This window comes from Peromyscus californicus, unplaced genomic scaffold (assembly GCF_007827085.1).
Source record: "Peromyscus californicus insignis strain IS unplaced genomic scaffold, ASM782708v3 Scaffold_22__1_contigs__length_63687245, whole genome shotgun sequence".
NCBI classification, from domain to species: Eukaryota; Metazoa; Chordata; class Mammalia; order Rodentia; family Cricetidae; genus Peromyscus; species Peromyscus californicus.
In genome coordinates, this window is record NW_026294525.1 from 59043242 (window position 1) to 59056899 (window position 13658).

Here is a 13658-nt window from a genome sequence, read left to right on the forward strand (position 1 = left end):
GCAAATCTCTTTACTGGTCTCCCCATTTCCTCTGGGACCCTGTACTAGCCACCTTCCACTTTGCCAGCAAAGAACTGCAATGTGTATCTCTCTAGTTCCAAAATTCTGTGACGTTTTCCCCCTGACTTCAAGACACTGGCTACCTTCCTTAGCATGACCCATGAGGCTCTTTGGAATAGGACTGTGTCCACTTACTCGTTTTCCTCCTTCTCACCTGGTGCCTCTGCTTTGGCCCTAGCGGGCCATGTCAGCTCCCCTGTGTTCTTTCTGTCTAGGCGTCTTTGCCCCTCTGTTCCCTCTCCCTATGATGCCCTTCCCCAACCTGTTGGCCTAGTGAACTCTTGCCTATCCTTGGATCCTTGCAACCTCTCTAGCATGTGAGGGTCTCCTCTCCCCATGCCTGTGTAATGCATCCAGAGGTTGGGACATGGCGGCTCCTTGGTATGCTGTTACCTAGAAAACAGTTATGCTGGTTTTGCCCCCATGTGGGGTTTTTCACTCCTCAAGACAGTCACTGTGCCTTCTCATTGGCTGCCTTCTGCACTCAACACGGGTGCCGGTTCTGAACCTGTGCCACAATCCCCAAAGCAGCTCATCTCACCGTGAAAACCAAAGGCCTTCAGTGGTCCCCGGTCCTCTGCCACAGCCCCTCCAGTTCTGGCCCTCTTCACCTATTCGCTGTCACTTGTTCCGTTTGCCGCCACTGTGACCTGGTTGCTTTTGAACATGCCTAGCAATTTCCAAGCCTGTGTGTCTTCTCCTAAGCACGCTCTCAAATGCTGCAAACGTTTCCCTTCTACCCCAGCATTCCCCATGTCCTTTCTGTGTTGCTGTTGAGGTTATCATTGCCTTTCCCCACCAGAATATATGTGCTCCACAAGGGCAGTCCTGAGGGTGGTCCTGAGGGTGGCTGACACTGGCCCGTGGAACCCCAGCCTCACGGTTCTGAGATCTGTTCCGCTCCTTCCACTTCAGGCCAGACCTGAGGCTGGAGTGAAAGAATCATGAATTCTATTAAGCCCACAACGCTGGCATCCTTCCCCCAAAGCCACAGGGGAATTCACATCATTCGGTATGACCTCTGTCCCACCCCTTTCATGTGAAGGTGGTGAAAAGCACGTTGACATGCAAAGGGCAGGTAGCCTGGGAGACTGACAGAAAAAGCTGTGCACATGTGGTTTCCATAATGAGATACACAGCTTGCACCCGAAGCCAAAAGTGCTCTGTGTGTTAAACCCTCCAAAAGCAAAACAGCAGCTCCCAAGACAGCCTGGTGGGAACGCCTGTGAAGGGCAAGGCAGAACTGTTCGGAACTGAGCCCCGGATCCGGAATCCAGGCTTCTCTCCTGTGACCTTTGCTCCTGTCCTCTCTCCCACAGGAGCACGTGCCCACCTGGCTTCAGAACACTCATGTTTACAGCTGGCCCAAGAATAAGAAAAACATCCTGCTGCGGCTGCTGCGAGAGGAAGAGTATGTGGCTCCTCCCCGAGGTCCTCTGCCCACCCTTCAGGTGGTGCCCTTGTGACACCAGCCATCTCCAGCTCAGTGCAGTCCTGTTCTCACAGCATTCTTCTAGCCGAGACTGGTTGGTGGCACCCGGGCCTGTTTCTGTGTCTTCTAGGGGGATTCAGGCCCCAGAACACCTCTTCTGCAGAGTTCTCTGCCTCCTAATACTTGGCTGCTCTGTATTTCTTGCCTTTTACAAAACACACAAGGTGCCCGTGTCCTCCTGAGTCTGAGTTGCCCACCTTGGGCTTCCAGTACTTTCAGCGAGTGGATACTACAGCTGATGGCAGCACACACCTGTAACCACCAGAACGCTCATCACTTCAGCTGCGTTTTAGGCCAATCTGACTCACATCCAAATAATAAAACGATTGCTCTTTGTAAGAATGTGTTTCATTTATCTGAATGGAGACAGTCCTATTAATTTATATTGAAATGGACAGGTGTGGGACATCAACAAAACTGCTTAGATATAGTATAGATAAAGGTGACAGAGTTCTCTGTATTAAAGGATTAGAATCAGAACGTTAAATACCCATTTTATGTAACTATAAAAGGTTTACTCTTACAGTTGAGGTTTTTAACAGAACAACGCTGATTGTCAACAGTGTAATGGGGCGGGGAGTGTGGCTCAGTGGTTGGACATTGGCAACTCCCAGGACTGCAAGAAGAGGAAAAGGGCTGAGTGTTGGTGGCACACCTTTAACCCAGAACTTGGGAGGCACAGGCAGGGGGAGCTCTGTGATCCAGGACAGCTAGGGCTACACAGAGAAAGCCTGTCTTGGGGGGAAAAAAAGAGAGAGAGAAAAAGTCTGACCATTTATGTAAAAAAATACCTGAGTCTATGCATGAAGTAACAGGGGTGTGTCACACAGGCCAGAGTTGTGGTCTAGTTTTCTAGTCTCGGTCCTACTCCTAAGCACCTGCGACTAAAGCAAGTCTTTCCACTTTTCTGAGACCTTGGGTACATCATATGGACCAAGTGATTTCTAATGAACCTAGAAGGTCTGAAATCTGGGACCTAAATGCTCAATTTTCTTTTGAGAAGTAATTGTTTATTTCTTACAGTCACATCTCCCAGGGGATACATTTAATTTTACTTTTTATTTATGTTTTGTTTTTTGGAGAAAGGATCTCACTATATAGTTCTGGCTGGCCCAGAACTCAATATATAGAGTAGGACAGTCTCGATCTTACATCGATCCTCCTGCCTTGGCCCTCTAAGTGCTAGGATTACAGGTGTACACCAGCATGCTTAGTGTCTTCATTCCTATTCCACTGCTGTGAGATGTCATGACCAAGGCTGTGATTAAAAGAAAGCATTTAACTGGGGGTTTGCTTACAGTTTCAGAGGGTGAGTCCGTGATTATCATGGCAGGGAGTGTGGCGGCAGGCAGGCAGGCATGGTGCTGGTGTAGTAGCTAGGATCTTACGTCTTATCGGCAAGATGGAGGCAGAGAGGGAGGGAGACTGGGCCCTGGAATTGGCTTTTGAAACCTCAAAGCCTACCTGCAGTGACACACCTTCTTCAACAAGGCCACACCTCCTAATCCTTCCTAAACAGTTCCTAAACAGCTCACCAACTGAGAACCAGACATTCCAATCTATGAATTTGGAGCTGTTCTCACTGAAACCACCACACTGGACCAGATTTTCTTTTTTAAATGAAAATTTAACCAGTTTTTTAAAAAACAGGAAAAAATTTGATTCATAATAACAAAAACCACACCTTAATGGTTTTTGCTGATTATTTAGAAAAGAGTCTTACTGTGTAGTTCAGGCTGCCCTATAACTGCTTAGGCCTGACTGGCTTGTAATGTGTAATCCTGCTGCCTCTACTTCCTGAGTGTTGGCAATTATAAGCATGCATCAATGTGTCTGATGGAACTTGCTCCTCCCAGACCCCAGTACTGAAGACTGAATCTGGCGCCCTGGGCATGCTCTAACATGAGCCACCTCCCTAGGTCTCTGGTACACTCTCTTCTTCTAAAAATGTCTTCAACAATACACTCAACTCAATAATTTGGACTTATTTAGTCTCCAAAGAAATGACACAGCCATTTATAAAGCGTGTGTGTGTGTGTGTGTGTGTGTGTGTGTGTGTGTGTGATAGCTAAATGAACTGTTGAACCCTTGTTCAACAAAAAAAGATCAATAAAAAAGATGCTTGGGTGGTGAGAACTATTACTTCCTTTTTTTGCCTCATCTGGTAAACAAGTTTCAACTTTGCTATGAGATAGTTATGCCTCAAATGTCATTATAGAGAAAGACAAATACTCTTTAGCTACAAAAAAGAAAAATTGCTAATGAATTGTAAAGAATACAGTTTAACTACTTTATGTCCAACATGTCCACTGAGTAAATACTTTAAAAAAGAAAAAAACGTGCATAATTTAATTGCTCATTTGTATGACTTTATGGCAATAATAATGACTTCGATGGCATTTTAGATCTGGTAGAGTTTTCTTGTTTGGCCAACTCTGAATTCCTGGAAAACATTCCAAACACCAACTTTTCATTCTTGTTTTGGTTTGAGGTGAGACCATTACTGAGGATTCAACATCTGTAGAAATAGCTCAGCAATTAGTTCTTTGAAATGTTTCCAGCTTGCAAAGATTTAGTAATGTAATGTTATTAACCTCCCCCCACTTGAGAGACTTCCAGAGCATTCAGCCAATAGTTCCTTCTATTCTTCCTGTCCCAGGTGGTTAAAGGTCCCCGGTGTGCCACCATCAGTCCTTAAAATGTTACAATTGGTAGCAAAACAAGCAAAATGTAAGCCAGCCAAACAACCAACCGAACACCCAAAAGTGTGTGTGTGTGTGTGTGTGTGTGTGTGTGTGTGTGTGTGCATGTGTGTGCATGTGCGTGCGCGCTCGCTCTTCTACTGGATTCATCCAGAGATGACAACTTGGCTCTGAAGTGTCTATGAAATATGATGACCACCACCAGCAAAGGCATTTTTAACAATTATTTTAGAACACTGATACTCAGATTAACACCTGGTTTATTTAAATAGGATCCTGGTCCTTGTGTATCTATTTGTGGATGTTTTGAGGGTTTAGAAATAGGATCGGGCTGACTTGGTAAAAAATAACTTTGTAGCCTCGTGACTTTAGTCATACATAAACCAATTTGGGGATGTACTAAGTATAGATTTAGACTATTTTCTGATATTTAGTGCCTAATTTTAATTTAAGTGACTGGCTTTCAAAATACTTGCCTGTCTAGTGTAACTTCTATATAGTTCAAAGATGTCTCCCCACAGGGCTACAATCAAAGTATTGGCCTGACTTTTCCTCAGCTCAGTGCTCAGAAGAATCACTGCTGGAGACACTCTTCCCTCTTTCCCATTAAACAAGCCACCCCCGGAAAGACTTGAGTTGTCTTAGTCATCTCAACAGGAGATGAAAGTGCTCCATTCTGAACTTTCCATCCTTATTTTAGGATGTTTTGCCGAGAGCACTTTTCCTAATCCAGCCTCTTCATCAGCTACCATACCCACTTTGCCAAAATCCACTCTGTCACCATCACCTTTGCCAAATGGATTGCAAAGTTCTATGATCACTGAAATGAGCCAGAACGAGTCTTTCAAACCACAGGATCTTTCTCTTTGGTGTGCTGAGAAGACTCTGTGAGACCCTCTCCTAGCAGCAGATGAAATCAGAAAGCAGATTACACTGTGGGAAAACATCACAAGAAGCCACACCTCTGACCACAGAGACTCTTGTGCTATTTTTCAGCACCGATAGCTCTAGATGAGATAACCCAACAACAAACAAAAGGCAAGAAAGAATAAAAGCAGCAAAATAGTGACATTTTAAGTCATTTATTTCTGTCATGGAATTTTTAGTCTGAAAGGGACCCTGTGGCTTTGTTTTCTGTAGGAAGGAAGCAGGACCCAAAGAAACTGATTTGTCAAGTTCACTCCAGGGCTACAACCCCAGTGATATCGCTTCAAGGCTGTGAGCCTATGGAACTTTCTGGATTTTACTGGGAGACTTATGACCCAGTTCCACCCTGAAGTAAACATGGCCTCCTGAACATGGGAGGCCTGAGGGAACATTACCTCCATCCTCTGGGGGCTGGGAGAGTAAAGATCATGCCAGAACTTGTGCTGGGAGAGCCTCTTTGGGGAATTAATTATTGCTGTGATGATATGGAATCACTCTTCTGGAAGTGGTTTGGCATATTTATTTTGTAGTGGTTTTTTGTGAGCCCTAAGCCAACTTAAAAATCCTCAATACCTTCCTGAAGCTTAAAGACAAACATCTGCAGTTAGATCAATTTCTTTTGAAGGTGTGTGTGCGTGTGTGTGTGTGTGTGTGTGTGTGTGTGTGTGTGTGTGTGTGTGTGTTTTCAAACTCCAAAACATCAATAGTTTTTTTAAAATGTTTTTATTCTTTAAATGCCGTGAAACTCCTCTTTCTCGAATCCTTCCGATGCTACCAAAGTGGTGGTTGGAAGGCTGAAGCTGTTTAGGAGGGGGTTGGGGCTGGCTGCAGGTACAGTACAATTCACCAGGAGGCATAAAACAGCACAAAAGAATCCAGTCAGTACAGTCAGCATTCTGGGAGACCTGTATCCAAGCAGGAGATCATGTTCCTAACTTCAAACCAACTCTTCATTTTTTTTTCTTGAATGCTTTTAGGCTCACAAAACGCATAGTGAGAGGTAGGTAGCTTTCGTAGTCTACCATGTGTGACTGGGTGTCTCCCTCAAGCCAAGCAGGTGGGATCTGCAAAAGGAATGGTCAGTGTAACTGACTTGTATTTACCTTCTCAGGGAACCTTTGGGTGTGGGCCTAGATCACATTTATTCAGATGGTTTAGGAAGCGTTGAGACTTGGCTAAACAATGAGAAGCATGGGCCAGCTTTTTTTTCTCATTGTAGCTGGGCAAAGGTGACCAAGTTCTGGGCTTGCTGACTCTTCTAGAAGCTTCTGTGAGGCATAATTACAGCCCCCAGATCTCCTCGGGCTGGTAAGCTCAACCACCAGGGCACATCTTCCTTGTCCCATGCCTGACCTCCCTTTGCTCCCTCACCAGGAAAGTGCAGATGGAAGATGGCAGCTGGGGAGAGGGGAGGGAGGAGGGAGGGAGAAGGTGAGTGTGAGAGGACTCCTGCCTGATGGATCCCATTAGGCTTAGTGTGCAAAGCTGGTGGAGATGAAGTAGCTGCTCTGGTATGCATCCAAGCTGCTGTTCTATTTTTACTCTTTTCTGCATGCTTCTTAGCCCAGAGTTGTTTGCCTGGGCACCTGGATCAGCAGCAAAACATGGAACTGAGCCACTCAGTAAAGCGGGGAGGAAGGAGGCCACTGATGCAGGCTTTGTTATTGCTGACAGGGAAGAGAGACCTGGAATGTTAATGAGGATAGCTTTCTGAAGCATGCCTTCATGGTTAGCAAGGAGTTCAAAGGGGAAGGCAGACTCAGGCCTGTGCCGAACAAATGTGAACTGCTGGTAGAGAGAAGGAAAAATCAATTATGCTGTCGCAGGATCCCATGCCATTGTGTTGGAGTTGTTAGAGAAGGTAGGACAAGGACCAGATTTCAAAAGGAAACAAAGCCACATGGCCCTGAAGTATAACGAGTTTGCCATGGCAACTGATGGAAATGAGCCTCTCGGGCCTGAGCAGGTGTGCTATCTTACAGAATAAACATACTTCTCTCACTCCCTGGATTTTATAATAAAACCTGTGTTTGGATTACTTTCCCCTCCTCTTTGTTACCCAGAGAAGTTGGCTGTTGCTTAATCAGCCCCAGGCTCTAGTGAGGGAAATGTAATCAGTGTTATCAAAGGATGACTTTGGAAAAGGCTGGCGCTAGGCTTGGCTGCCAGCCTCACCACGGAGCAGCAGCTGGGCCTCAGGTACCTGCCTGGCCTTTGGCCCCTCCCAGGCAATACCCTGGGCAGAAAGCTGCTGGTTCTGAGTTCATCTGAGTACAACAGTATGATCTGGACCTCACATTGGCATTGGCCAAAGGCTTCTCTGTGACCAGAGAAGTATATTTGGGTAAAGCCAGGACCTGAGTGATTTAGCATCTTACATTTTGTCTTGAAGGTTCCTTGAGTTCAGGGACTAACTGATTTTACTCTCCAATCTGTTGTTATTCACAGTTTGTTTACTCAAACCCAGAGAGAACTTATGTTTTCCTGGTTTGAAATCCCTCTCTAGTAGGTTCCAGGGTGGTAGATTCTTGAGTCTGAAATATACACAAATTTTGTGGAGGTTTTATAAAATCCCCCAAGCTAAAGACTAAGGATGCTTACATTTAATTTTTATAAGTCCCACCTTCTAATAAAGTAAAATAGCCAGCCTCAGTGTTCTCCTCTATAGTTTCAAATAAACCTTTAAAACGAGATGCTCGTTCCCAATGGCTCCTAGAAGGGTTTGTGAACATGGTTATGGCAAACCGTTGGTGTGAGGAGGGCTTGGTTGGCCAGCCAGCTGGGCCTGAGAGGATGCTTTGGCAGGCCTTTTACACATTACCTGACCTTTGAGCCCAGTAAGAGGAGCATGGCTGACTTAGGAACTAATTCAAGCTATGGTGTCAAGTATTAAGCCTTCCTGCTCCTACCCTAACACAAGCACAGAGCCTGACCCCGCCATCACACTGTGCTCACCTTTTGCTTCTTTTGTTCACACGCCTGACAAGTACAGGTGCCTGTTTTTCTACCCTTAGGAGGTCAGCAGTTGCCACTTAGGAAGCCGGGGGGGGGGGGGGGGGGGGGGGGGGGCGGGGGGGGGGGGGGTGTTTGGGTGTTAGAAATTGGCATCTTGATAGAAGTGGTGGCTGTCCTTCAGACAACATGGTTTTGTTATGAAAATATTTTGAACAGATGAAGAGACACAATCAATGACCAAGGCAACTCATAAAAGGAAGCACTTAATTGGGGCTGGCTTACAGTTTCAGAGGCTTTAGTCCATTATCATCACGGCGGGGAGCATGGCAGCATGCAAGCAGACATGATGGGGGAGAGGCTGCTGAGAATTCTACATTGGGAACTGCAGGCAGCAGGAGAAAAGATTCTGAGCTTGGAAAACTCAAAGCCCACTTCCAGGGGCATACTTCCTCAAACAAGGCCACACCTCCTAATTCTTTCAAATAATGCCACTCCCTGGTGACCATGCATTTGACTCTATGAGCCTTGGAGGCCATTCTTAACCAAACCACCAAAACAGACAAAACAAAAAACCAGAACAAATCAAACCATCAAATATGCCACTTTTAAAACGTTGCCAAGTGATATTTTATAAAAGCATCCTTACATCTAATTTTTACCCAAGTGAAATCAAACTAGCCACAGCCTCAGTGGTTCAGATTTACATACTGTAGGAATAAATACCCCCTATGCTGGACAGTTTTATGTCAACTTGACAGAAGCTAAAGTCACGCAAGAGGAGGAAACCTCAATTAAGAAAATGGTCCCATGAGATTGTGCTGTAGGAAAGCTTGTAAGGCATTTTCTTAATTAGTGATTGATGGGGGTGGGGGTGGGGTGGACCACCCCCACTGTGGGTGGTGCCATCCCTGGGCTGATGGTCCTGGGTTCAATAAGAAAGCGGGTTGGGCAAACGACAAGGAGTGAGCCAGTCAGCAGCACCCCTCCGTGGCCTCTGCATCAGCTCCTGCCTCCAGGTTCCTGCTCTGAGTTCCTGTCCTGGCTTCCTTCAGTGATGGACTATAACGTGGAAGTATAAGCCAAATAAACCCTTTCCTCCACAACTTGCTTTTTGGTCATGGTGTCTGAACTCAGCAATTGAAACCCCAACTACGACAATCCCTCAGAAGTTCATGATAAGAAGCTGGGTGTGATTATATGTCCCTGTAATTCCAGCACTTGGAAGGCTGAAGGTAGGGATATCTCTGCAGGTTCAGGGCCAGCCAGGCTACAGTGGTGAGTTCAAGGCCAACCTGGTCTACAGAGCAAAACCCTGTCCTAAAACATAGCAAGCAACCAACCAACCAACCAATGTTCCTGATAACATCATAGCTCTCCTAACAGCTGACTAGTTTTAGAAATAATGACCTTAGTCTTCTGGGAAAGATTATATCTTGTTTCCTCTTTTTAAAGAAAGCAGTTGTGCATCTTGCTTACAAGGCTTCCCTAAGTGAAGCCATTCACTCATTTCCTCTGTGACTGACACTCCTGCAGCCAAACCAAGGGTCCATCAGCCTCGTACAAAGGAGAAACCCAGGATCTACACCAGGGAGAAGTGTCTGGGGTATCTCCTGCTGTGTTTATGGGTGGCTACCTAGCCCACTTCTGACCAAGAATGGCATCTGAGTGCTTCAGGGGATCCTGGGAGGTGAGCTTAAGCTGCGTGTCCCAAAGTTTGTGGACAGGGCATCTCCACATTCAAGATCCAAAGTGAGTCTTTGGGCACCAGTATATCATTCATTATTCTCTGAACAGACACGTGAACCAGAGTTGGGAGCCCCAGTCCCCTGATGCCATCTTTTCTAGTGAAACTGCCATTCAGAGGGAGCTCAGCAGCTACTACAGCAACCTAAGAAGCCAACACCAATCTCCAGCTACGTATTCATTGCCTGTGCAAGGCAGTACATGCATAAAGAGAAGCAACACACTCTTGTTCTGCAGTTACTTAAAATGCAGCTGGGGAGATAGGATGTCAGGGTGGGAAAGCTCATTAGGCTAAGAAGTGAGACATTTGCTCTCTGGCCTCTGACCTTCATGTGACCTTTGACTGATGATCAGTTTCTGGGTCAAATCTTCAAAGAAGCAGGTGAATGTATATTTTTTCCCCTAGTAAGGAGACGATCCCTTCCTTCCCCCACACACTTTTTAGATTATTGTATTAAAGGCTCCTATAAATCACCATGAAAATGAGAGAAGAGACCGAGAGACAGAATGTAAGAAATGGGGGAAAGCATGTAACAGCACTGTGGAATGTATATATTCACCCAATAAATGACACCACAGACCAGGGCCATCCGCCACACCTCTCTAAAGAGCGGTCCAGCTCCGTGACTGGAAGGGCAAGATGCCACTGCCCTGCGGCAGGCAGGAGAGTGAGGAAGCAGGCTTCACAGCAGGGACAGCTGAACCCTGCCTGACCGTGGTACAGCTGGGACAAAGCTGCGGCTCTCCTGCACTCTGCTCAGTAGGGCCTGGGACGTGTTTCAGGTGAGCCTCTCAGCTACACAGATGACTGAGCAAGAAAGCAGAGAACGGCGGTACCTTGCCAGAATGGGTCACGACATTCTCTGAGTGAATGCTGGGATTATCCAAGTTCCCCAGACACAGTGTGGGGCCTGCAACACCGATGAGCCAAACCTGTGGCACGCTTCCACATGCTTCTCGTATGTGGCACAGTATTAATCAGGCACACCTACCTTTATTCTCTTACATGGAATACGACCTTAAGCATGCTACTTTACTCTGTCGCAGCTACCACATGCAGAAACCGAACTGATACCCAAGGAGGTTGTCAGGATGAGACAAAGGAAAGGGAGCAGCTCCAGTTGTGCCTGTGCAGAGTAAATACTCGAAAAGCCTGCCTGCCTTCCTTGCTCTCTCATCTAGCTTTGTATCCCAGAGTCAAGGAACATTTATGGGGACTTTGGATTTCTTTAAATTTTAGTGTGTGTGTATGTGTGTGTGTGTGTGTGTGTGTGTGTGTGTGTGTGTGTGTGTGTATGTGCGCAGGTTGCAGGCACGCACATGTGGCGGTCAGAGGACAGCGTTGTGGAATTGGTTGTCTCCTTCCACCAGGGGTTCTGGGGATCAAACTCAGGTCATGAGGCTTGGGGGCAAATGCTTTCATCTGCTGAGCCATCTCAGCAGACCAATTTTGAATCCCCCCATCCCCCCCAAAAAAAATCTAACAGCAAATTCTAACAACAAAAATCTTAGAGTCTGAAAATGAAACCTGATGAAGTGTTGATAATGTGAGGTTTTTAAGCCTAAAACTTCCAGGGGGTCTTTCTGGGGCTGCGACTCAGCCTAGTTTGTTTTCTTAACCAGGTCAGGGAGAAGGCGGACAGGATTCAGAGAACAGCCACAGCACCTGGAGACAGCCTTCTTTCCCAGAGCTAAATCTTGCTACGAAGCAAGACCCTGGGCAGCACTAGCTGGAATGAATAAAGGGACAGCAGCAACACTTGGTAATGATGCTTGACTTTAAAGGAGAAGCTGACTGTGGGGCCTCAAAGATAGGAGAATAGATACGTAAGTATGCTAGAAATAATTTCAAAGGCTGTATTGTATTCACATTATACCTATTACTAAAAACGGAAAACCTGGATTCAAGTTGGGAACCCTGCTATGCTCTCGAACTCTGCTTTCCTAAGAAATGAAGTCTCATTGTCGTCTCCAACCCCGTCTGCTGGGTAGGCCAAACACAGGGAAAAGCCTGGAGGGCCGGCAGAGCAATCATTAAACGGAAAGAAAGTTACCATACTGGTTAGTGTATTTCAGACCTCTTACTTTCTTAAGAAAAAGTTCTCCTGGAAACCTCACCCCCAACAGTGACTTAAACAGTTTTCGTCTAAATGTTTTTTAATATACACAAATATATAGTTAAATATACATGCTTTCTACTTATAATTGGTTAAAAATTGAACACAAAGGGAAAAAATCCTGGAGATCTGTTGCCCCATATTGCAGATATTCTTAATACTGAATTGGTCAAAATGCTATATTTTATATTTTTTGTGTATGTGTGGGCTCCTGTGTGTGTGTGTGTGTGTGTACATGTGTGCCTATGGAGGTCAGAGGTAGATGTTTCACATCTTCTTAGGTCACTCTCCTCTTTATTTACTAAGGCAGGGTCTCTTTGCCGAACCTGATGCTCATCAATTTGCACTGGGCATTTCCTGTCTTCACCTCCTGAGCTCTGCAGTTACCATTAGGCTGCCATGATTTCTGGCTTTTATGTGAGTGCTGGGATTCAGATTTGTGTCCTCATAGTTGTGTGGCAAGTATTTCACTTACTGAGCCATCTCCCAAGCCCGATTTTATATTTTATGTGCATGGTTGTTTTCCCTGCATGTATGTCTGTGTATAACGTATATGCATGGTACCAGGAAAGATAAAAGAAGGCATCAGATTCCTTGGAACTGGAGTTACAGTCAGTTGTGAAGCTGCTATATCAGTGCTGGGAATTGAACCTGGATCTTCTGGAAGAGCAGCCAGTGCTCTTAACCGTTGTGAAATATTACTTTAACTATGTAAAGATGTTACATTTGTTTATTTTATGGAATATTATTTTAACTATGTAAAGATGTATTACATTTGTTTATGCTGCATTTGTTTAATAATGTAAAGATGTGTTGCTTTGCCTGCCTAAGTCATCTGATTGGTCTAATAAAAAGCTGAACGGCCAATAGCTAGGCAGTAGAGGATTAGGCAGGGCTGGCGGGCAGAGAGAAGAAGTAGGAGGAGAGGAGAGAGAACGAAGGAGAAGGAGAGGGAGAAGCCTAGAGCAGGACACACGGAATGAAAGAAAGGTAAAAAGCCCCGAGGCAAAATGTAGATGAAAAGAAACATTTAAATTAAGTAATAAGAGCTAGTGGGACAAGCATAGGATAAGGCCGAGCATTCATAACTAATAAGAAGTCCCAAGTCATGATTTAGGGGTTGGCGGTCCAAGAAAGCCTGCTACACTTAACCACAGAGCCATTTCTCCAGTTCCCCAATTTTACTATTTTTAAAAACCACAACTTAAAAGCTGTAAGAAAAAAAATAATATTTGTAAGTCTAGTAAAAACAAAATTACCAGGTAAATTCAAATAAGGAAACATCAGTTCTAGGTGAAAGTTACTGCTGAAACTAAATGTCCAATGTTGGGTTAGTTGTAATTTATACATTTAATTATAAAAGCATAAGAGGATGGTGTTATGCATTTTATGTTTCAATGGTTGGTTTGAGTAATTATGTGACCCAATCATTATTGTTTGTCTGTTCTTTCGAGACAGGGTTTCTCTGTGTAGCTCTGGCTGTCCTGGAACTCACTCCATAGACCAGGCTGGCCTCGAACTCAGAGATCCGCCTGCCTCTGCCTCCTGAGTCCTGGAATTAAAGGTGTGCACCACTACTGCCTGGCTCCATAATCATGGTTCTTAACAGTTTCCCCTCCTATCAGCTTGCTCAAGTGACCAGTTAATTGGTTTTGTTTGCTT

The 13658-nt window shown here is 45.3% G+C and overlaps 1 protein-coding gene and 1 long non-coding RNA gene across 6 annotated transcripts in view; one reads left to right on the plus strand and one right to left on the minus strand.

Moving 5' to 3' along the window:
- The window catches only part of Traf3ip2 (TRAF3 interacting protein 2), a 46465-nt gene extending 40675 nt beyond the window's left edge, over positions 1 to 5790 (plus strand). For 2 of the 4 annotated variants that reach the window (XM_052751436.1, XM_052751434.1), the window contains exon 4: positions 1380 to 5790. In XM_052751436.1, the coding sequence (XP_052607396.1) occupies positions 1380 to 1526 (147 nt within the window). In that variant the 3' untranslated portion in view covers positions 1527 to 5790. The remainder of the gene's footprint in view (positions 1 to 1379) is intronic. The other 2 variants (XM_052751433.1, XM_052751435.1) reach the window with 2 other exon arrangements.
- The window catches only part of LOC128118654 (uncharacterized), a 104113-nt gene that overhangs the window by 16447 nt on the left and 74008 nt on the right, over positions 1 to 13658 (minus strand). The gene's annotated exons all lie outside the window — the stretch shown is intronic.